A 22439-nucleotide genomic window follows, 5' to 3' on the forward strand; every position below is an offset into this window, starting at 1 on the left:
CCCCATGGGTGAGAGCTCATTCCAGTTGCCATGTCACCGCCATGGAAGCTCATGTCCCCAAGATTTGTCCACAGTGGCAGAGCATGTGTCGGTGAGAGCCACAGTTAGCACTGGGGGGCCCTGAGATCTAATGCACAGAGAATTAAGAGAAGAGGCCTCTGATCTGCTGTCCAGTGAGCCAGGCAGCACTGTCGAGGCTGGAGGCATCAAAGGCTCCAAGCTTTCTTCCACTCCAGAATACAAGCACTTGGGAGCCAAACTCACCTGCTTTTAACTCTTTACTGCTACTCTCAGGGGACTGAAGAAAGAATAAAGGGACATTGCAAAATGTATTCCTTTTTAACTTGAGGAGTCAGCGACAGCTTGCTAAAAAAACTGTGGCAGGGCCTGAGTATTTATAGGAGCATGTGACAAACAGCATAAACTGGAGAAGCAAGGAGGACGCGGCTGTGTAAAACCACATGCAGCGGTGGGGAGGAGTGTTACTACAGAGCCTGGCACTGTCTCCAGAAAGAAAATGAAGCTTGGGTGCAGGCTGACAGAACAGCCGGAGACTTATTTAGGGCAGATACTTATTTCTTTGGAAATGTGCAAAATAATATTGTAAGAAAGTCCACATACTTAAAAACTCATTTTTAAGAGAAAAAGACTAACCTAAGAATTAAATCTACCTTCAGTTGCTTTAATCACACACCACAATGAGTCACAGGGAGTGTGCAGTAGCAATACAGGTTCAGAGCACGTGGAGCTCGTAGCACAAGTGTTTTGTTGGATAGTTCCTTGGGCAGGAGGCAGAATGGAGACCTGGGTAGGGAAAGGAGAGCTGCACAGGGAAATGATAACAGTTCTCCAGGCTTTGTAAATTGCAAACTTCCAGCAGCGCAGGCATTTTCCGTCTTACCCAGCACAGTCTGCAGCCTGTGTGTGACTCAGGCATTTAAGAGGAGAGCACACCTCACACAGGTAAGGCTGGCCTGGCTCCAGCCCCTTTAGACTCATGCTTTCAATCTCAAGAGTCAGGAATTTTCCCAGGCTGCTTAAGCATTCACCGTGATGTGCATGTCCCCTTGCCAGTGCATTACAACTGCCAGATCCTGCAGGCAGGGAGTGGGCAGTGAGACCCAGGGGATTGCAGGGAGCTGTGCAAAGCCCCAGCTGACTCCTACGGTCTGGAGCCCAGACTTCCTGTCTGCCTCTGTGCCTGTAGCTTCTGTGCTGGTGCCACCCTGGGAAGGCAGGTCCAACAACATGGTTGGAGGTATGTGGCTTTGATGGCACTTAGAAGCAACATCACCTGGAAAACAATGGCCAGGCCCTCCTCTGGTTGACAGGAAAAATGAAAAGGGAATGAAATAACACTCCAGGTTCCCCCTGACACAGCAACAGGAGCAGCTGGCCACTCACAAGCACACCCTGCTTATCCAAGGATGGGACCCCCCACCATCCTAACCAAGATCTTACTGCAGAATCCTACAAAAGGTGGGGAGGGACTCGGGGCAAGGAGCTGAACTCCAAAAAGATCCAGGGGTGTTTTGGCAAAATAATTTTCAAAATCCTCTTAGATTAAGTTCTGATGGAATAGAACCAGGCCACAGACTCCACCTGGAGTAGTTCCAACATCACTGCCACCGGGAGCAGCATTTTATCTGTGGCAAGGAGGGGACCTTGGTGTGGGAGGAGGACAGGGTAGCAATGACAGTGTCATGGGCCAAAGCCAAGCAGTGCTGGGCAGCCGGGACTAAGCCGAGGTAGAATTTGTCTTCCCAGGCTCTGTTCTCATTCATTAATTCTGGCAATATTATTTAGGCAACCACCGTGACTCAGGCCCTAATGTAGTTATTGGGGACAGAGACAGGATGATGTCATGGCAACCTGCATTTGGGAAGGTGGAGGCAAAGTAACATGAAAACAAACAAAATAGTTGTCGATGGTGAGCGCAGAGAAGGAAATAAGAATGGATGGATGACAGGTGGTCTTTTGGAAGGAGGTCCACCAATGAGCATGGTGTTTGTATCTAAGGAACAGTGAGACAAAGAGTGCCCAGCCATGCCACAAGCCAGGAAGGGTGTTTCAGGTTGGGGGAAAGTAATCACCATGAAGAAGGTAGCGAGGGACAAAGACATGGCACAGGTGGGGTGACCACCACCCACACCACATGTCTGCTGGGCAGCCATGAAGCTCAAAGCCAGAGCCACCACCGTTCAGTAGGCAGGGCCAGGCCCTATCTGGACAAGTCTCCGTCTTAAACATGGAGTGGGGTCTGTGTGCAAGGGAGTAGCAACGTCCCAAAATGTCACCAGCAGCCTTTGTCTGAGTCCTCCACTGCACCGGGATAGCAGGTGGTTGCTTTCTTCTGGCCACTTGACTATAGACCAAAGGGACTTTTGTCCTTTAGCACTGGAGTTGGCCAGACTAGTAACCTTCTGATACCACCGTTTCCAGCCAACTGTCTGCTTCAGACTCAACCCAGGGATGTGGTGTGCTCCTTCCCCAACAAGAAATGTCACCCAGTAGAAAGGAGTGTACAAGCGTCGTACGTTATTCCTACCAACTAGCTAGTGCAAGTGCCTCCACACAAGACCTGGCTGGGGCACGTCCGTCACCCACAGCAGATGCACTGTATGTAACTCCTGTGCTATAGACTGGGGGCTGTGGGGTGGCCCCACTGCCAGCATTTCACAGGCTCACACATGTCCCCACCAAAGAACCCACTCCTGGCTGTGCTTCCCAGTACAGCGTAATGGGGACATACAAACAGGAATCAACAGATAATGTTGAGTCGTTCTGTTAACAAGAACTCAGATTAGATTACCTTGTGATTACATGGTTCTTTGGTGTGATAAATTGGTTAATAACAGGATTCCCAGTGTAGTTGCTTAATGGGAATTCAATAATTACAGGTACCCAGAACTGTACTGTTAGCCTAGGCAATCCTAGCATTTGTGCCCTCCATTCTAATAACTCAAAACCTATCTGGGAATGCTGAGGTGGTTGTGATCTGGACAGTACACTTTCAATATTAGCCAAGCATCTTTGCACCTGCCATGCCAGATATTCACAGACTCCATTGAAAAGCTTGTCCTTTCCTTATTAAATGTCTAAGTTGAAGGATTCTCTAATAGATAGGTTAACTAGTTAGCTCTTATTTCCATTATAAAATTAGTAATCAACAGATAATAAGGATATTATCAGATACTAATAATAATATTTCAATTGCATCATATAGTTTAGGAAATACTTTCATGGACTTTGTTTGGAGGGAGGGCAGATAAAAGGACAGACCATTACTTTAAGTCAGTGAGACGGCCAGGATAGGAATTACTCTTTCTCCTTGAAGTGGATGACACTAAAGCTTAATGAAACCCCACTCCCCACCCAGCATCAACTGGAAGGGAAGGGGTTGGAAATGCCATGTTCTGTCTCCTGCACCACAGCACAGAACTCGGGCTTGAATTTCATACAGGGAGCACATGCTCAGACTGCACTTTTGGCAACTGTCCTTAAGGGGGATTGTGCCTCCATTATCATATATTCTGGATTAGCAAAATATAATTAAATTCCTAAAATTTTATTCTACTTCCTATAAATTTCAGCATAACTCAAAGATGCCCTTTGAAATGGGGGGGGGGGAATAACTCTAATTTTAGGAGCAGGGCATAACTGGCCATAAACTTCTCTGACAATTTTTTTTTAATTTTTGAGTAATATTATAGTCTTTGACAAATAAGAAAAATGGAAGAGTAGATTTAAAACATCAAATGGTCCATTAGATGGGTCTTGAACTTGTTTTAGAACTCCAGATAATACGGCTTTGCTGTTTTGTCTTTCTAAAATGTCAAAATTTGGCTCGGATTAATGGTTCTCTAAATCAATAGGATTTCATGTTTATAAATGGTTTACGGTTCCAGTGGATATGAAATGTTATGAACTCATGCATTATCATCATTGCTGAGCCTTTCCTGAAATCTACTGACATTTAGTCTGGCATCCAGGCCAGACACAGGAGGAGGACAGAGCAGAATTCTCCCCAGGCCTGGCAGGATGTAGCACCCTGGCCTAGACCACAGGATACCCGGCAGGGCGGCAGTGAGCAGGAGGTGGGACAAGAGTCTGCATGGAGGGATTTTCATGAAAAACAACATGTGGCTGGGGACTGCTACCCCAAATGCCATGGGAACCTGTTAGGAGTAAGAACAAGGGAAAATGGTCCTTTTCAAAGGCATGGAGAGGAAGGAGGACTCAAGGCAAGTTGGCGTTAAAAGAAATGTTATTAATGTATGAAAGAAGATGTATTTTTAAAAATCATCTTTAATCCCATCTTTCTAATACAACACCATCACTACTGGCAAATGTCCTTCCATGAGGCTACGTGTTTACACACTATGGCTTCAGCTCTAATTGTAATGGAAGTAATTACAATTTAGTGTTGTTTTTACTGAATACAATCCATGTTTCTCCCTGGGAAACTGTTTGATGACAACTCAGTAGCATTAAATGGTGTTGACTCGGTGAACACATTGTTTTCCCCAGCATCAAGCACTACAGCTCTGACCAGTTTTTCAGAGGGATGAGATTTTGCAAGGAGAATATAAACCAAGGCCATTTCCTACTGCCATTGTTTCATGTGAGATAAACAGATGTCTCTGATCGTGTGACACAGTGCACAAAGGAGAGCTTGCATGTACCTGGTATATGTGCATTAAGATGATCTCAGCCCACACATGCTCTGGGTGATCTATTTAATCCCATGAAGCACATGTGAGAAGTCTATGGACAAACAATGAGGTCATTCATATTTTACACTTTTCATTTCAACAAATACATTATATACTTTGATACCAACTATGTACATAACAAAACTTTAAAGGGTCACCCATGGAAGCAAATAAGTCATTTTCCAAAGAAAATGAGCCAATTTGAAATATTTATAGAGACTTAGAGATAAAACGTAGAAAAGCCAATTGCTTATTATTATACCATAAAATTACATTATAAGCATGAATCACCCATGAATGATCATGACCCTGGTAGGAGATCACTGAATTTTGCTGTCATTAAGGTGGGGTCTTTATATGGGAAAGATCAAACACTAAATTCTTTCGTATCCTTTCTTTCTAGTGTGGAGCTGGATTTTAAGCAGCAAGAAGACAAACTCCAGCCAGTTCTGAGAAAACTCCATCCCATTGAGGAAACTCAGGTTGCACCTTCGCCTTACTCTCAGGAGACTTGTTCCTCCACTCCCAAGCAAAAATCCAAACCCGAATCTAAAAAGCATGGAAGATGGAAACTCTGGTTCCTTTAAAACTCATGGTGTTTGGAGTCTCAAGGCCGTCTTTAAAACCCACTGGAGTTCAGTCAATCCTTTTCCAAAATGAATAGGATGGAGGGAACTAGAGTGCCCATGTGGGCACCACCCACTTCCCGCTCTGAGTACCAAAAAGGCCTTTGTACCAACAGATAACTAACAGAAGCAAGGTATTTAATGTCACTCCTTGCCAGCTGTTCTTTGCAGTTCCCTGATGTGGGATGTAAAATCTGAAGTGACACTTACGTAGTCAGAGATGATAAGTAAAAATTCTATTCCCTTCCTGATCTGCAAATAATACGTTTATCACCTGCAAAACAGCAGGTATCACTGTACACAGCTAAAACTCATAGTTATTTTCAAGCCTTTATTTTTTTTAAATAATGAGAAGAAAAAGCAAGCCTTATGTTTGCAAAGGACTTCATTTTTATGTTTCATTTTGCAAATAAGCAGGGGGCGAGTGCAATTTTCAGCACATCAAATTCCGGAGAAAGCACAATTTTTTCAAGTGGTCGGAGACCATGAATAATCTCTAACATGTGACTATATGTATATTTGCCTTCATGTGCTGTAGCGCTAAGCCAAGTGACCACATCTCAGTGTCACATTGACACTTCAAATTTAGCATCCTCTTTATCTCCAGACTTAGGACATGTTTACTGCTCATCTTCCAAATGGCCAGCAGCCAGGAGTCCCCCAAAGTCAGGATATGCCTTTAATTAATGCAAGTTGACAGGGTCAGAGCTATTGGACATTAAGCTTTCTTAGATCTGGTTTTTAATCTTTTGGTACCCAAAGGCCAAATGATGAATTCTGGCAAGAATTTGAAAATACACACAGATACACCATGGATAACACAGTCACCAGTAAATCCCAGGCATCCTATGCCATGGCAGAAAGTGTGTTTGTGGATCAATCCTGAGACAGTGTTCGCCACTGTCAGATGTTTCCACAATTGCTTATGCTTCGCAACAACGGCAGAAGACCTGACCAACTCAAAGAGAAACAGCGTGTTTCGTTTAGCTGCTACCATCGGACAAACTTAATGTCGCTTACGTTTAACCTATTAGTAAGTTGTACTAAATGACATACTTAGGGGAAAGCTGTGAATCAAATGTTTTTAGGTATTTTTTAAATCAATGGTAACATTTAGAGTTCTCTCTTGATTACATATTGCAAGGTAAATCTTAGTTCCTTTATTTTTTCACTCATTCCTTTGCACCTTTGCAAGTATCTTTTTATAGAAACCAAAATCCCCTAGTCTATTACTGACTTTGTCTATCAACTTTTTGGTTTTCACAATAGGAAGTAGGGATCTTAGTTTGCTTTTTTTTGTACAACTTAAATTTTGAATAGTTTATGAACATATAAGAAAACCTAGTCTTCAAGTTTCTGTCCAGCAATTTCCTACCAAATCAAGTGCTGACATGCACCCCTCACTCAATAAATACCAAACACAAAGTGGCTAACCTTGGTAAAAGGATCTCAACCTGCTTTTTCCAGATTGGAGCTATTTCTTGCCATGCATTTTCCTCCTCAACAGCAAATCTATTTTAGTTCTAACTGTTTTGATTCTACAAGGACCTAGTGATCAGTAAGCAGATCTGGACTTGCAAAAAATGAAGAGTATATTATATAAATACTCTTTGGGGGTAACTCAAACAATACTGCAGATGTATGCTTTAATTTCAAACACACACACACTCTCTCTACTTTGGCGGAAACACTATATGAGGATTCAAATCCCTGAATATCAATTAACAGAATTGAGAAATATTTTTTTGTGCAAGAACAATGAATAAGTTGATCCTGCATCATGAAGGAAGTGCAATTGTTTCATGTAGACTCAAAATTTAAAAATGTGTTTCATGTTTTTATACTGTTTTTAACTGAAGTTATAAAAATGTTTGCAATATGTTATCTCTCCTTATGTTTTAAGAACCCCAACTATCTCAGTGAATAGAAATAAGGGTGTTAGCACTGTTCCAATTAGTTCTATAAATCTGTCTACACAAAAGGACATCTTAATATACAAAACAGTGTCACTGTTTCAAACCAGTCTAGACAAAAAAAAAATTTTTTAATTTGCAGAGTCAAAAATGAACCTCCGAAGATAAACTAATTCTTCCTTAGAAATAAAAGTGTCTTCAAAATAGAGAAAAGATATTTTCAAAATCATTTCATAGTTTAATTGCAATGTGTCGCTAACATGATGATTCTTGGAAAGATTCAAGTACAAACTTTGATACAAATCCAAGGTAAAACGTACAGTGTTCCCTCATGTAGATGTACACGTGGCATTACGTATAGAGATTAAATTATTATACGTGTCATTAAGTTCTTTATTAATTTTTAAATAAAAAATCAAAGATGTTTTATGCAGCTATTAAACTTATTTCATGGCCTCAATGAATTGGGAAAATAAAAGGAATCTAAGAAAGGAAGAATGTTTGGGCTGAAAGGCATGTCCTCAGGTGTGCAGAAGATGAGACCATCGTGTGGCCTAGGCACTGCCACCCAGGCTGGCCTGGCCTGGTGAGGGGACCGAAATGCTTGCCCAGTCATGCACCCTGCCACACGCTTTGGCCGCCAGGAATACAGGGTGACTTTTTAGGGTGCACAGGGCACCATACAGGCTCACAGCAGAATGTGTCTCACTGAGGTCTAACTTTGAAAGAAGGTCAGAGGAGATGATGAACCCGATCCAGTGTTGCCACAGCAAATCTTCCAATGGCCTGATGGAGGCAGCTTCTCCATAGACCTTCCATCGACCAGGTGCCACCCAGGGCACTGGCCACCTTCTTCCTCTCTTCTCCTCCATCCCGGTGGAAGACAGGCACCCCAGCTGGGCTGTGTACCTGCCTCTCCTGACCCATCTCCATAGGCGGCTGGCAGCTGCATCACCTATAGGAGGAGAGGCCACCACACCCTTTCCCAGTATGTGCAACAACAGAGTACATGTGCCAGGGTGGGGACCCTGTAGGCTTAGAAGTGAGGCTCCTGCTACCCTCACAAGTTCCTCAGGGAAAAGAAAGGGCTGAACACAAGGCATCCATGCAGAAAGGGATGGAAAGCCTGACGCAGCCTCCTCCTGAGGGAGCTGGAGGGAGGATTCCAAGTCCCATTCTATAATCATTTCCGAGCTACCTACAATGCTGCCTCAAAGGTCCTGTCCTATAGACACCAAGATACCATGAAGGGCCTCTTGCTACAGAGACACTCACTGGTCACTCTACAAAAGTATGTGACTCACCTTAAGCAGCAGAGGTCCCAGGGCCTATGCACCTGCTCCTTCAAACTCAGACCCTCCCCCAACTGCAGAAGAGTATGATAGGGGAGGTATTCAAGGTGTGGAAAAACGCTGCTACCTTGGAAAGGGCTTGGACAGATGTTCCCGTGCATCCTACAGGGCAGAAGAGTTACCTATTGCCATGGAGCTCTGAGATGAGGCTGAACTCTCAGGTGTAAATAGTGTCATAGTCCATGGCCCAGCAGGAAGCTGAAAGACTCCAATCTTCAAACAGTACCAAGAGGGCTGCCTTGCCACTGCATTTTCCTTGGTGAACCCCAGCAGGCATATCATAACCAGGATATACAATCATTAATTAAAACTAAAAAAACACACCATCTAATAAATGTGTTTTGTTTTTTGCCTTTCATAGAAGAGAGGAAGAACAGGAAACAAGAATGAGGCCATGTACTTTTTTCCATGTCATGCTATTTGTAACAGTGTGGCACGTTCACCAAGCCCACCACTGGTGGATCAATTCTTTGGGAACATTTTTATCAGCAAGTAAAATCTGACTTGATTACTAACCAAGGCAGTTTCGTTGGTGCAGTGTCACCTAAAGATCAGAGCAGTTGCTTTCCACATGGTCACATCTTCTTTGAGCTATGAAACTTCTATCACTAGCACACGTGCTGTATGCTAAGCATGCTGCCAATTTATTTAACAGAAGTGAACAGCTATCTGATGCAAAGATCAGAAATAATGCCGTTTCATAAATGAGCGTCAACTGATCATGCTATAAGGTGTAGCATACGTTCTGGCCAGTGGCAAGGTCATGTGAAAGCAGCATATTACCTTTAAGTAGCTCAATAATTAACTCTAGGCACCTCTGCAGTTTGGTATGAGTATGCAAGAAATGCAGTACATATTTTGCCCATTCGATGATGCAGTTTTTATTTCCTCTGCAGTAAACCCACAGTTAGTGACCAACCTTGAAAAAATATAAGAATATAAAACGGAAGGATAAATTGCTGCAGCAACACCACATAAAAAGTGAACTTATACAGTTATCACTGTTCACACATACACACGTGTTAGGATGATTTTCAGAAAGCAAGTAGATTTATTAGCAAACACTGCAATTAGAGACATTTTTTATGATGCTGTATACAAAAGCCACACGTCTATTTGAAACATTTATAACATTTTTTCTTTTGCAAATGAAGATGAAAAATAGTGGTTTTTAAAAGCACATTCATCTTTAAACTCCATTGGAATAAACATCTCAAAATGAATGCTCATGTATGGGGTTATAACATTTTTGTGAAAATATTTGGTTATGAGTCTTGGTAAAAAAAAATAAATAAAAATAAAGGCACTATTCCCTGGGAAACCAATTCTATTACACTATTTTCCAAATGAAGAAGCATGTCAGGTCCTTATAAATCACCCAGGCTCAAAGAAAGCACTGGGTTTTCACTAATAGCAAATTCCCCACCGATGATGCTGTTGTCACCATGAAACATACTCCCCTTCCCATCAATGTCCGCCACTGCTGGTATTCAGAGTGGAAGCCAAATAACTCCCATCACTTGAGTCTCATGAGTTAAAACGCACCAGTGATCACAAGAATACATGGAGAATCCAGGCAGAATTTCCCCTTCCCTAAGCCCACCTCTTTGAATTTTCCAAGGGAACCTTTGCTTGGATGAAGCTTACAATTTCATTTTAGTGAATGAATACTTTCCAGGCTTCTGATGTGTATCCAGGTCATAGAAAAATCTTTAAAATTCCTTCTCACTTGATTACATTTTTAAAGGACCCATTAACAGAATGTAAATCTGATTATGTGAAAGAAGCAACAGCAGCTAATATCATAGGAGAAGGAACATCACTATGGGCTACTCATTTCATCAACTCTCATCCAGCTTTGCACACAAGTGCTTGTTCCAGGAAAGACACACACATATGTAGGGGTACCAGGTCACCAAATGGCCTGGCCAGGCCACCTGCACACAAGACCACCTAATCCAGTGGTGGCCACTTGCTCAGAACCACCCATGATAAAAAGAGTACTGCTTAGTGCTGAGGACCTGGAAAGCTTTTTAAAAAGGAAAATAAAAATAAAATCTGAAAGCTGACTTCATATAAAACTAAATATTTCACTCCATTATTCTATAGCATCAGACTACACTGGAGTAAAGAGAAAATACCCTTGTAATTCTGCGGCAAGATTACTACAAAGCTGCTGTTTCAGGGCCTGTGGTAGGTACCCACACGATCTAAATTCTAGAATGCCAAATGGAGTTTGTTTTGTTTTGCTTAGAAAGTATAATATGTAGGGTCATGGCACATTACCATCCGATGCATCAGTTGCATTCCAACTGCCCATTTCAAATATAATCAACTAAAATAAATGATACACACTGCAAAGTAGAGTTTTTATAAAATATCACAGATGCAAATAAAAGAAAAGCCTTACACTGTATATCCCAACTTATCCAATTGTGTGAAGTTCCCCAGTTCTCTGTTCCACACATAAACAGACAGGAGGAAATTGTCAGGCCATAACAGCCTACCCAATTAAATCTTATTCTGATGGAAAGAGAGGTCACATTTCTAGTATCACTGTTGATAGATAATACCGCGGCATAAATCATTAAGCGAAGGGTATCAATTCAAGAGTTCCTTTTAATCACTTCAATTTTTAAAAATCCATTTCCAGTGATTACTTAGAATTTTTACGCTGATTCATAGTTATATAATTTCCACTATATTTATGCAAAACTGAGTAACACATAAAGATTGAAATCTCTATGGTCTAATGGAATGGTACAGCTTACCCAAAACAGATCTATAAACTATTTCCTGTTCTTTTTCTACTCCAGAAGGTCCACTGATTAAGTTTTTTGTCCACCTTCTCAGGGATGGTTTTTGCCCCAATCTGTCTCTAATCTAAATTCATACATCAACAACAGTGTCATTAAAAAGTTAATGCATAAATCTACATCTGATGCAAACTGGCAGAGCAAGCTTGGGCATCCCAAGCAGGGCAGCATTTCCCTCTTGCTACTCTGTTGATGCCAGAGATGGGACTCATGTTTGGTCAGGGATAGAAAAAGCCTTCTACACAACTCAAATTTTCATGGTGAATGCCGTTCTTGAAAACATCTTGATGTTGTCACCACTCATTAGGTAATTGTAGTTTATTTAAAACATTTTCTTCTAGATTTCTTCCATGACAGCTTAGTTTTACAAAAGAAATACAAAAGAATTTTTGCATGTATTTAACAGACAGAAACTCCTAAGGGTTCTTTAGAGCACATGGTTTCTTCCTTCCAAGCTAGGGCATTGCAATCTCTTCAGAAAGTGGGCACCCAACCCTTGCCTGGCCCTTTCAATTCTAGTAAATCCTGGAGTTTGGCCCCAGGGAAATGACTCAAAGATAGAAAAAAAAAAGGTGCTTATTTTCCTGCAAAAATACCACCCAAACTAAGATGGAGATCTAAGAGCAACTTGAAGTTCCCTTCAACGCCTCCTGTAACAGGCCACAGCCATCAGCATCATGTGACTCAGTCTTATAGAACAGACGGTGAACAAGCTCAGGCACCAAAGCAGGGCTCTGAGCAAGTGCTATCTTGCTAGCCATGGGGTCTTGAACAATTTCTCATCGTCTTTGAAGCATTACCTGCAGCTGCATATCCAGGGTGAAGGTGAGGATTGAGAATCTTCCCATTAGTTATGCAGCACCTACTATATAAATACGTGCTCGATGGAGAGCTGCTACTGTTATCACCACTATTATCATTATGCCTGAGACAGGAGAAACTTCCCAAAGACATCCTGGACCACAGGGTCTGAAAGGAGATGCCCCACAGGGTCCCTTCTACCTTTTGATCAAGCTGTGAGCATGTCCTACCACTTCTCCAAATTTCAAGGTACCCACCCAGACTTTTACGGGCTTCCTCTCTGCCCTCCTTTCCCCAGTCAACTGCCGCCCAATGGGCTCTAAATCAGGAGAACAAACACACGCCTAGTATAAAGACCTAATCAGAGACAGGACTTTGCCCCACTAACCAGAAACAGGACCATGCCCCCTTAACCAGACAGAGCACTGTGCCCTCCTAATCTGAGACCAGACCATGCCCTCTTAACCAAAGACAAGACCACGTACCCTACCTAGACAGGACCATGCTCCCTACCCAGAGACAGGACTGTCTCTACATCTGCTGTCTCCCTCCTCTGCCCACCAGGCAGACCATTTCCACAATGCCCATCAGTCTCTCACTGTAACAGCTTCAGTGCCATCATGTCACACCCAGCCTCTCTAATCCAGCCCATTCTAAGATGAGTCTTAGCAGAAGGATACAATACTTGGCTCAACTTCAAGCCACACACACCATTCATTCTACCTTAAGACCCTTTCCTGGTTCCAAGTATGAGAGTATGTAAGTGCACCCATAGCGTAAGCCCAGGGAGACAGGAACTCCAGGCCTCAGGAATGCTTCTAGAGTCACCCCAAGTCCCACACCATGGGGCTCAGTGTGCACTCCACATTAAGCATATAAAGGTGTTTCTAGATTATGAAAAAGAATAGTTAGGATGAAAAATATGAAGAAGTTGCATTCACATAATAATGGGAAAGTCCACTGCAAATAAATCCAACTTACCTGAAAACATTTTACTTTCTAATTCACACACGTTAGAGGCCCAACTTAAACGAGCTACACTTGAAAAAGGAACATGTGAACACAGCATGTGCTGCGACTCGAAGACATAAACTAGACTACCAGACAGAAACATACTAAGGCAGTGCTAGTCCTTCTATGCTTCTTATCTGCGATTCACCCCAAACCGCATCCTCTATTGTGATGCCAGCCAGAGAAATGGAAAGTTCTTGCTACACTGTCAAAGGAGGCACACTTTACCTTCCTGTTCCTCCACAGAGATGCAAAAAGAACGAAGGTCACATGTCAGGAAAGACCAACGTGCCTCCTCTGACTGCCAGGGAAAATGCTCAACAGACTTTTTATTCTTTGATTAGAGAAGTTACTTTTTTTGGAAGGCCATTTGCCAAGTTTAGTTAACAGTAACATGTACTAAAAATTTAGAAAACTAAATGGAAACTATGTGTGGATCTTTTGCCTAAGAAAACAAATTTAATAATGGGTGCGGCGTAGGGAGCAGAAAACACTGGGAAAGGGTATCAGGATATGAAACTTGAAAGGCTAAATTATCGTTAAAGCATTCTTGAAAAAAACTAATAGTTGTCTATGCCTAACTACTCCCTATAATGAAAATGCCTAAACTATATATTAGACAATAAGAAACAGCTAAGTTGGAGTGCCTCAATTATTTTCCAAGGTCCTACATAAAATTTTATTAATGGCACCTTAAATGTAAATACATGTAGACCAAAAAAACTGCTTAAAGAATGAGGACTTAGAAGAAAATGCATATCTTTTGCTAGAAGTAAGTAATGAGAAAACTAGAATCAAATGTTTCTGTCTCTGTAATACTGGTTTGCTTACCCTACAACTTTGACACTTACTTGATGAAGATGTTTTATATACCAGACTGTGTCTCGACTACTCACTCTATTATAATAAAATAAGCTTATTTTCAAACAGCATTTGGAGAAAGACCAGATAGAGTTTAGGGACATTCCTGGGAAAGATGCTTTCTAGTTCAGCATCCAGGCACATGCCACCGAGCACTTACAATGAGTTCGGAATCCCGCCCCATGGAAATGACGGTTCGGTTCACTGTCCGGAGAAGTTTCTCCATGATTATCTGGACGTGCCTCTGAGTCGGCCCCTGGAAAAGGACACATCGGTGAGAACCAACACCAAAGACAAACATTAACATGCAAGCCCCAGCGGCTGTCACTGAATCCATTTACCCTGTAAAGAGTAAATCAATTACGACCTTTAACGAGATGAAAAATGGCCCTTGTCAAAGGCAAAAGCCTTTCGCAAAGAAAACTCAAGGCATTTTATTAATTATAGTCCATTAATGATAATTTGTTATATATATAAAATCACAGTAATTTAATTTAAGCAAACTCTTAATAATAAAAGCAAATCTGTTTAAACAATATAATGTTTATGATCCTTGATTAGCCCACCAATTAGCTTCCTAAAGACACTTGGCCATCTGTGGATGCAAGACAGGCAGAGAGCAAACCCAGCCGGCTCCGCACGTCAAGTCCTAGTAACTTAAACAGTTACACAGAATGGAATGTTTAAGTAGCACTTAGCAAATTACCTAAAATTCACACTGCCCTGGCATTTTCTATCAATAGTGTGTTGATTCTCCTTCATCAATAGTGTGTTGATTCTCCTTTGAACCTGATTAAACATGCCCTCTTGGCCATTCCCTAGGGTCACCACCTCCTCCCTGAGGCTTAGCCATACAACCTCTCTATCTCCAAGCCCTTGTCTAAAGAGGGAAGAGCCAGGAATGTGACCACAGGAGACTGGCCTCCAGGTGAAGGCTTCCAAATGCGATGCCCCTGGAAGAGCTGATGGAAGAGCCACCATCACCATGACCAGATTTCATCTGATCTCCTTTTTCAAAAGCACTAAGCAGGCCCTGGGAGAAAAAGCCAGTGCTAGTGGGGAGGGGCCACCAGGTGTGTGTGCACACTGACTAGGAAGGTGTCCGGGGTGATGCGGGAGAGAGCTAAGGACAAATCCTGTCTACTTGAAAATCCCGGCCATTCTGTCCAAGTGAGGAGCAAAGGTGTGTACAAGGCCACTTTTTCACCTATCCAGGCTGATCTGAAACATCAATGAGGACACAGGTGTGTGCAAACAGGATGCACAAATGTACACAGTACATCACGGGTGGGAGGCACAGGGTTCATTTTCCACATGTGCTTGCACCCACTTCTGATGTTTAAAATAGTCAAGTGATCAAGCATACAATTTAGATCTGCAAAAGGAGACACCTGGTTGGCTGAGGGGGTAGGGGCAGGAGAAGAAGGAAGAAAGCATGAAAGTATTTACCTGTAAGGAGAGGGGCAGAGAGTTGCTCTGCTCATTACATTAATAACACTCAGGAGTACCACTAGCTTTTAAAAAAACAACTTTGTGCATGTATTATTTTAATAAAAATAAGAATATTTATATAAAAAAAAAGAATGCAGGTAATTAGCCAACTTTTAGCAGCAAAGCCTTTTTGTCTGATCTTAAGGATTGAAATCTAGGTCTTAGGAGGCATTCTGCTAAGATTACCCAGGAAATAAAAAACTATTTTCAATGCAGAAGGATAAACACTGTAATAATCACCCTACACACACAAATAAAATTAATTTAAGGGTACAATTCTATAGAGAGAGAGGGACGCAAAACCCTAAAATTAAGGCCTTTCCTTTTTAACCAAGTAAAGTATAACACTGTACTGAGAGCCTGTGGTTTAGGCACACGGCAGGACAACGCTTCCTGCACAGCCCTGAGAGGAAGGCAGCCAGGTGCAAAGTGTCACTTACCACGTCCTTCCTGTACAGCACCTCCAGGACGTTGCTGAGCAGCTGGCAGCAGGCCTCTAGGTCCTCCTGCCTCTCCAGGTGGTACTTGAGCTGGTCTGTCATCATGGGAAGCAAGATCTCTCTGCAATCTAAACGGGACACAGGGAGGCAGTCAGTGGGAGACCTACCACAATGTGGCGTTAAGGCTTGTCTGCCCTTTTAGGCATTTTGCATTTACTTTCTGCAGCATGTGACACTGGCATCTGGAGAGGGTCAATTACTTGACTATAAGAACATCATTTCTATTACTATGTAAATATTAATAATTCACACACAAACACATGTGCATGCATCTATGTGTGTATCCCCACATAAACATACAGTGATTTTTCATGAATGTATTAATACATAGCCTATATAAACACACATATACATATATCCCATACTGGGCACATAAATGCAGACACAAACACAAGTCATGTTTTTAACTAATTTTCTCTAACTATAAATTCACTGATTTACAACATTAAAAGAAATATTTTACAGCAAAAATTATTCCAATTGCAGCTTTCTGCATCTAGAAGAACCTAGGTGTGGTTTCCTTCTCCTGGGTAAATCAGGCCAGTCCTGGGATGTGGCAAGGAGAGGCACACACAGTCCTTCCCCAGGAGACCTCCTGACCTGGGCTGGAGAGGACAGAGAAACAGGACCCAGACACAGTTCTGGGAAGTGTGAAGGAGATGACAGGACGCTGGAGTGAAAGGCTCAGGGGCAAAGAAGGTTTGGGCTAACATTTTGTCCTTGAGATAGGAGTACAGAAAGGATGCTCAAGAAATATGATTGAAATGCAATTCCTAATTGTCTCTTCCAGGTGGGAAATCCAACTTATCTTGAGCACGATCCACTTATCTCAAGCACCATCCACTCTCCAGCATGGATTGTTTACAATGCCAGGTCTGTGTTTGACACTGGCTTGGCCATCACTGTTTCCTTTAAAGGCAGCGCACAAGGAGAGACAGCAGGGCTCTAAAACATTAAATAGACTCAGCTGGTTTTCAGTTGTAGGACTTACAACATTAATGATCTACAAAAGCATGTTTTGCATTAATTTTTTTTATATAAGAACAATATAAGCATGGAACATTGGAATGCTTCCTCTAAGTACCCACAAACACACATAAAGTTTCCCAAGGACTACACTGCAATGAAGGACGGGTGCAGGCAAGTGAAACAAGGACTCAGAAATAACGTAAACCCTTTTGTTCTGCTGGCTTCCAGTAAACCACACGTGGACAGCTCATATCAAGGCTTTCTCCAATTCCATTTTGGTATATTCCCTGGGGAAAGGTCTGATAGCGCCTCCATTTTTCCAGAAAGACTTTTGTCCAATGAATATGGGAATATATGAATTTACTTGCTGACTTCACAATCACTTCATCAATATTTAGGCAGAAATAATGCATGAGATGCTAAGAGCTGCACAGCTTGTGGGAAGAGGCCAGGCCAGACCAGACCAGACCACTGGCTATAATGTCTGGGACCCTGCAGGAGATCAGAGAGGGAGAGCACATCCAGATGGGGCTGACCCAGGATGGTCACTTCAGGTCTGTGCTCCTGGGTGTCAAGGAGCACAATGATGCCCTTATCTTCTTGTTCAACCCCTTATGTGATGCTGATGGAAGAACTGAGGACTTCACAGCTGCCATGGCCCCTTGAATTTGAGTAAAGTGCTCCAAAAAGGCAAGACACGCATGCTGTCCATGAACAAAACTGTACCCATGTTAGGGCAGCCCAAGAAAAAAGCCAGCCCAAGGGAAATGGCACAAGAAAATGATTTTATGGGAGTGAAGCCAGCCTGAAACACTAACACACTGAATATACCATTTCCACAAATATCTCATAACATCAACATCTTCCCCCACAGAATCCCAATGTACACAAACTACATCTACCTTCAGTAACTCTGGATCTGCTGGCCTTAACCACAACACAACATCCAACGTAGGGCCTCCACTGCAAAAACCCCAGCCCAACTGGCAAGGTTCCTGGGCAAACCTCATCCCTGCCCAGCCCTGCCCACACCCTCTCACGGTGCCTTGCCATGACATCCCCAACACAAGTCCTTTTTCCCTTTAGCTAGAAACACCTTGCCCGGCATGCCCTCCTTCAACATGCAGCAAGCCCTAGGCCACCCCTGCCACCACTCTGGAGAACACGTTGAATTTCCAAGGCATCTCAGAGGGAAAAGTTAGAGCCACCAAGACCTGAGCACATGGTGGAAGTTGCTGAAAATGTAACTAAGGGAAAAAAAAAAGACAACATAAGCTTAGCAAGGCTAGGTTCTGAAGCAAGCTTAACAGGGACCCAAAAGAGGCAGCAGGCTGAGTGGACTGGCCAGTCTGGGTGGAAGGAGGGCTGTGTTCATGAGTAGCTCTAGAAAATCAGAGGGACACAGTTCTGGACACAGAGACAGCAGAGCTGACCCCACAGGCTCCAGTACCCAGATGTCCTGGGCTAAATCCATCCCTCACTGCACCATTTATCCTTCACGCTGGGCAGGCAGTTGTGGACCGCGCTGTTCTCAGTGCTAATTGAGTGTGTTAGTCTCATCTGTCAGAATTACTCCGGGGAGAATGAAGTGATGTCTGCCTGTTCATCTCTGGCAGGGAAATGCTATCAACCCTCTTTGGCTCCCTTTGGATGGTGGGAGGAATGCCCACCATCAGCCCGGCCCGGAGGTCTGTGTTAGCTTCAGTTGTTTGTTATCCAGCCTGCCTTGATGAGAAACAACATAACTTTTGGAAATTTCATTGTCATTTTGTGATGTTTAAAGACATTTATTCACTAAGCCCCTCAAGAAGATACAGAACCATCTGTTACAATCTTTCTAATAGACCACGGCATGTTATCTTCCATTGCTCCCCCATCCCACCCCCTGCCACCCATGGCTGTTGGAGATGAAATGGGGGTAAGTGTCCTCTAACTGCAAGGATGAAATGAGATGGTGCTTGAGGAAGGGCTTAGCAAGAAGCATCCAACAGACCACTATGAATTTCACCACCAATGGCATCAGAAAACTCCAACCAAATAGAATTCCAAGCCCGACCACAGGATGGGGCCGGATCACTGAGGATGATCAGCCAGACACCCAGGTTCTCCTTAAAGGCCATAGGTCACTCTACCCATGCCACAGATCTCAAAGACAGAGGGTCACAGGGGCAGCAGCACCATACAGCATCACCCACCACCTGATCCACAGAAATCTGTCCCAGACCCCCAAAAGGAAGACAGGCAACTCCGCAGAGTTCTTCAGAGAGATCAGGAGGACAAATGCTGGAGGTAGCACAAGCCGAGAGGTCCATCTGTTGGTGACCCATAATCTGCAGGCTTCAAATGCCCAGTTCTTGGAACATCTTATTCACTGATGGCTTTAATTATTTGTTTCTCCTTATAGGAATGCAATCTGTGAGAGTGGAAGCCTTCTTGCTCTCCTTAACTGGAATACCCCCAGCACATAAACCAAGACCTGATTGTATGTGTATGTGTTGGCTTAATGTACAATGGCATGCACGTGGTATCAAATTAAAGCACCTGCTGCCCAGTGCACCTCCCAACCCTCAATAAACAGTAGCTATTCGTGACAATAATACAAATAATATTATACAAATTCAGTCTTTTCAGCTAAAAGTACACAAATAAAACTAATGCCTTAGGGTTGCACAATCCAGCACAGTAGTCACTCAAAACCTGGCCACTCCCTAAAAACTAACGCTAATGCCAATTTCTCAAAACCTCATCTTTAAGAAGCTACCCTTATTCTGCATTTCCATCTATAGACTGTAATGTTTTTCAAAAAAGGGTAAGGCACAAGTTTTTAATAACAGTGTAACTCTCAAATTTTATCTTCAGTGAAGAAAGCAAACCAAGAGCACTGAGGAAGGTATACCACACAGACAAGACAGATAGACAGACACACACATACACCTGAGATGAGGGATTTTAAAACATGAGAAGCTGTCTCCAGCAGCCAAGGATGAGGAATCTCCTGTCACACTACGGATGTCCCAACTCAGCATCCTGAATACACTTCCCTGTGGACAGGGGTCATTTCTACATGATTTGCACTGACAGTCCCATTAGGCTAAAAACAGATGGCCTAAGAAGCCAACAATCCTCCCTTTTGCCCCATAAAAAGCCTTATATTTTCAAAGGAAAACACATTTTAAATAAACTACCCATACATGACCTTTTGAAAACTCTGGAGCAACTGCTTGACCAGAAGCCCAAGAACCAGGGTCACTCTAAGAATTTTTGAAAAAGCCTCTTAATCAGTTTACCACACATGCAAAGAAACAATAAAATCCACCTTGCTTCCTTCTTGCTCTGGATTTTGGACAAGTCACTTAAACTCTTTAAGTCTTAATTTTTCTTATCTGCAAAATGGTTGCGATTGCTAATCTCTCAGATTTATTGTGAGAACCGAATGATATGTATGCATTTAGCAAGTAGTGAGCATACAACAAACATCAGTTGTTAACAATAATAGAGGTAATACCGTGTTTCCCCAAAAATAAGACCTACCCATAAAATAAGCCCTAGCAGGATTTCTAAGCATTTGTGCAATATAAGCCCTACGCTGAAAATAAGACCTAGTGATGGGCATGGCTACACAACATATCTGCACAACCCATGCATTTCGTCAAGGAGCAGTAAAGAAGACGAGCACCCCTTCTCATTTGCCCCATTGTGACAGCTACTATCTTAGAGGTGACCAGAAAGGTGTGGGCAGCCCCACCAACAAGGTTGGCTCTCCCTGTCAGGTCCCGGCCATCCTGTGCATGCTACAAGCTGAAGCTTTGAGAGGAAAATAACACATCCCCTGAAAATAAGCCCTAGGGTGTCTTCTTGAGGAAAAACAAATATAAGACCCTGTCTTATTTTTGGGGAAACACGGTAGTACTATACAAAGTCAGTCTTTTCAACTAAAAGTACACAAAAGAAAACTAATGTTTCAGAACCGTGCTATCCAATATTTCACTAGTGCCACTAAGGAGTGGAATTTTTAATGTTAGCTAATTTTAATTAACAAAGTCAACTGTAATAAGTAATACTTGATTTACTTATTAGAAACAAGTGTTTAAAAAATGTGGGTATGTGAATCTAGTTTTTCAATGGTTAATCATATTAAATGATAAAAATAAAGATCAAGCACCTGATGAAAATTTAGCATCCAAATTGAGATGTGCTGTTGGTGTAAAATACACAGTGATTTTCAGAGGCTTCATGTAAAAAAAAGAATGTAAAGTATTAGTAATTTTTAGAGTGAATTCACATTGCAGTGATATTTTAGATAAAATATATTATAAAAATTAATTTCACCAATTGCTTTGTACTTTTTTATATGTGGCAACTAGGAAGTGTTAAATGATATACACAGCTCACATTCTATTTCTGCTGGACAGCACAGTCTAAGAGGATGCTAGAAAGCAGATGTTAAAGAACTAGTGTGCGATTTCTCACTTTCATGAACTGGTGTCCATCATTGCATGCAGCTCTCTCCTAATGAATACCTCACCACATGTATGTGACGCCAGGCCTTCCCAGTGTCTGACAGTACTGACTCTAGGCATGGCAGTGACCTACAAGGTCACTACAGTGCTAGAATTAGCTGGCACAGTTATCCTGTTTTCCCTGCCACATTCAGAGCAATAAAGGCAGCCCAGCCCAGGCAGCCAGGTGTGCTGGGCTACATGTGATTCGGCTATGAGGATAACAACAGCCACCCTTTAACCACCCCCTACCCAGTGTGATCCACAATGATCACAGAAAGCAATAATTCGACATCTGTTCATGCTTAGCTGCGAGGGCCGAAGCCAGGATGATTAATGCTCTGGTAATGGGCAGAGAGCAAAAAATATTCATCTTTATAAAAGGTATTCAACAGGCATCATCAGCTTATAAATGTCCAAGCAGAATATCCGTCTATAACCCCATTACAGTTCTACATTAAAGAAAGATGCAAATACAAGAATGAATTTGTCCATTTAAAACATTCATTTTTATGAACACTGAGTAATTTGCTTCTTAATTTTTAGTTTGGTCACATTAAACAAATGATCCATAAAGTGCATTTAATAATCATATGCATGTTACGTAGAACTGATATCCAAAATAACCCTTTTAGTAAGAATAAAAAAGAGCCATATAAATAAGGGGTGCTTGCTATTCACCTTTTATAGATAATCATCTTATTTTTTGATAAGCTAAGAATCCTGTACCAACTTGTTTCAAAACGTTCAAGTAGTTTCTCCCTCCACTCAGATCTTCAAGCAACAGAAATACAGAAGACAGTGCCAACACGGAAGGGGTCGAAGGAGCCATACACTTGTCTCCAGGTTTTGCACATTTGGGAACCAGGAGCCTGAGAGAAGGGA

General features: G+C 42.4%; 2 protein-coding genes across 4 annotated transcripts in view; one reads left to right on the top strand and one right to left on the bottom strand.

Annotated features, from left to right (window-relative positions):
- INSYN2A (inhibitory synaptic factor 2A) overlaps nt 1–9708 on the top strand; it is a 60929-nt gene extending 51221 nt beyond the window's left edge. For both annotated transcript variants that reach the window (XM_012781388.3, XM_012781389.3), the window contains one exon: nt 5119–9708. In XM_012781388.3, the coding sequence (XP_012636842.2) occupies nt 5119–5302 (184 nt within the window). In that variant the 3' untranslated portion in view covers nt 5303–9708. The remainder of the gene's footprint in view (nt 1–5118) is intronic.
- DOCK1 (dedicator of cytokinesis 1) overlaps nt 1–22439 on the bottom strand; it is a 491171-nt gene that overhangs the window by 294428 nt on the left and 174304 nt on the right. For both annotated transcript variants that reach the window (XM_012781384.2, XM_012781385.2), the window contains exons 26-27: nt 16027–16154; nt 14256–14351 (exon numbers count right to left, since the gene is read on the bottom strand). In XM_012781384.2, the coding sequence (XP_012636838.1) occupies nt 14256–14351; nt 16027–16154 (224 nt within the window). The remainder of the gene's footprint in view (nt 1–14255; nt 14352–16026; nt 16155–22439) is intronic.

Source organism: Microcebus murinus, chromosome 14 (assembly GCF_040939455.1).
Source record: "Microcebus murinus isolate Inina chromosome 14, M.murinus_Inina_mat1.0, whole genome shotgun sequence".
In the NCBI taxonomy this organism is placed as follows: domain Eukaryota; kingdom Metazoa; phylum Chordata; class Mammalia; order Primates; family Cheirogaleidae; genus Microcebus; species Microcebus murinus.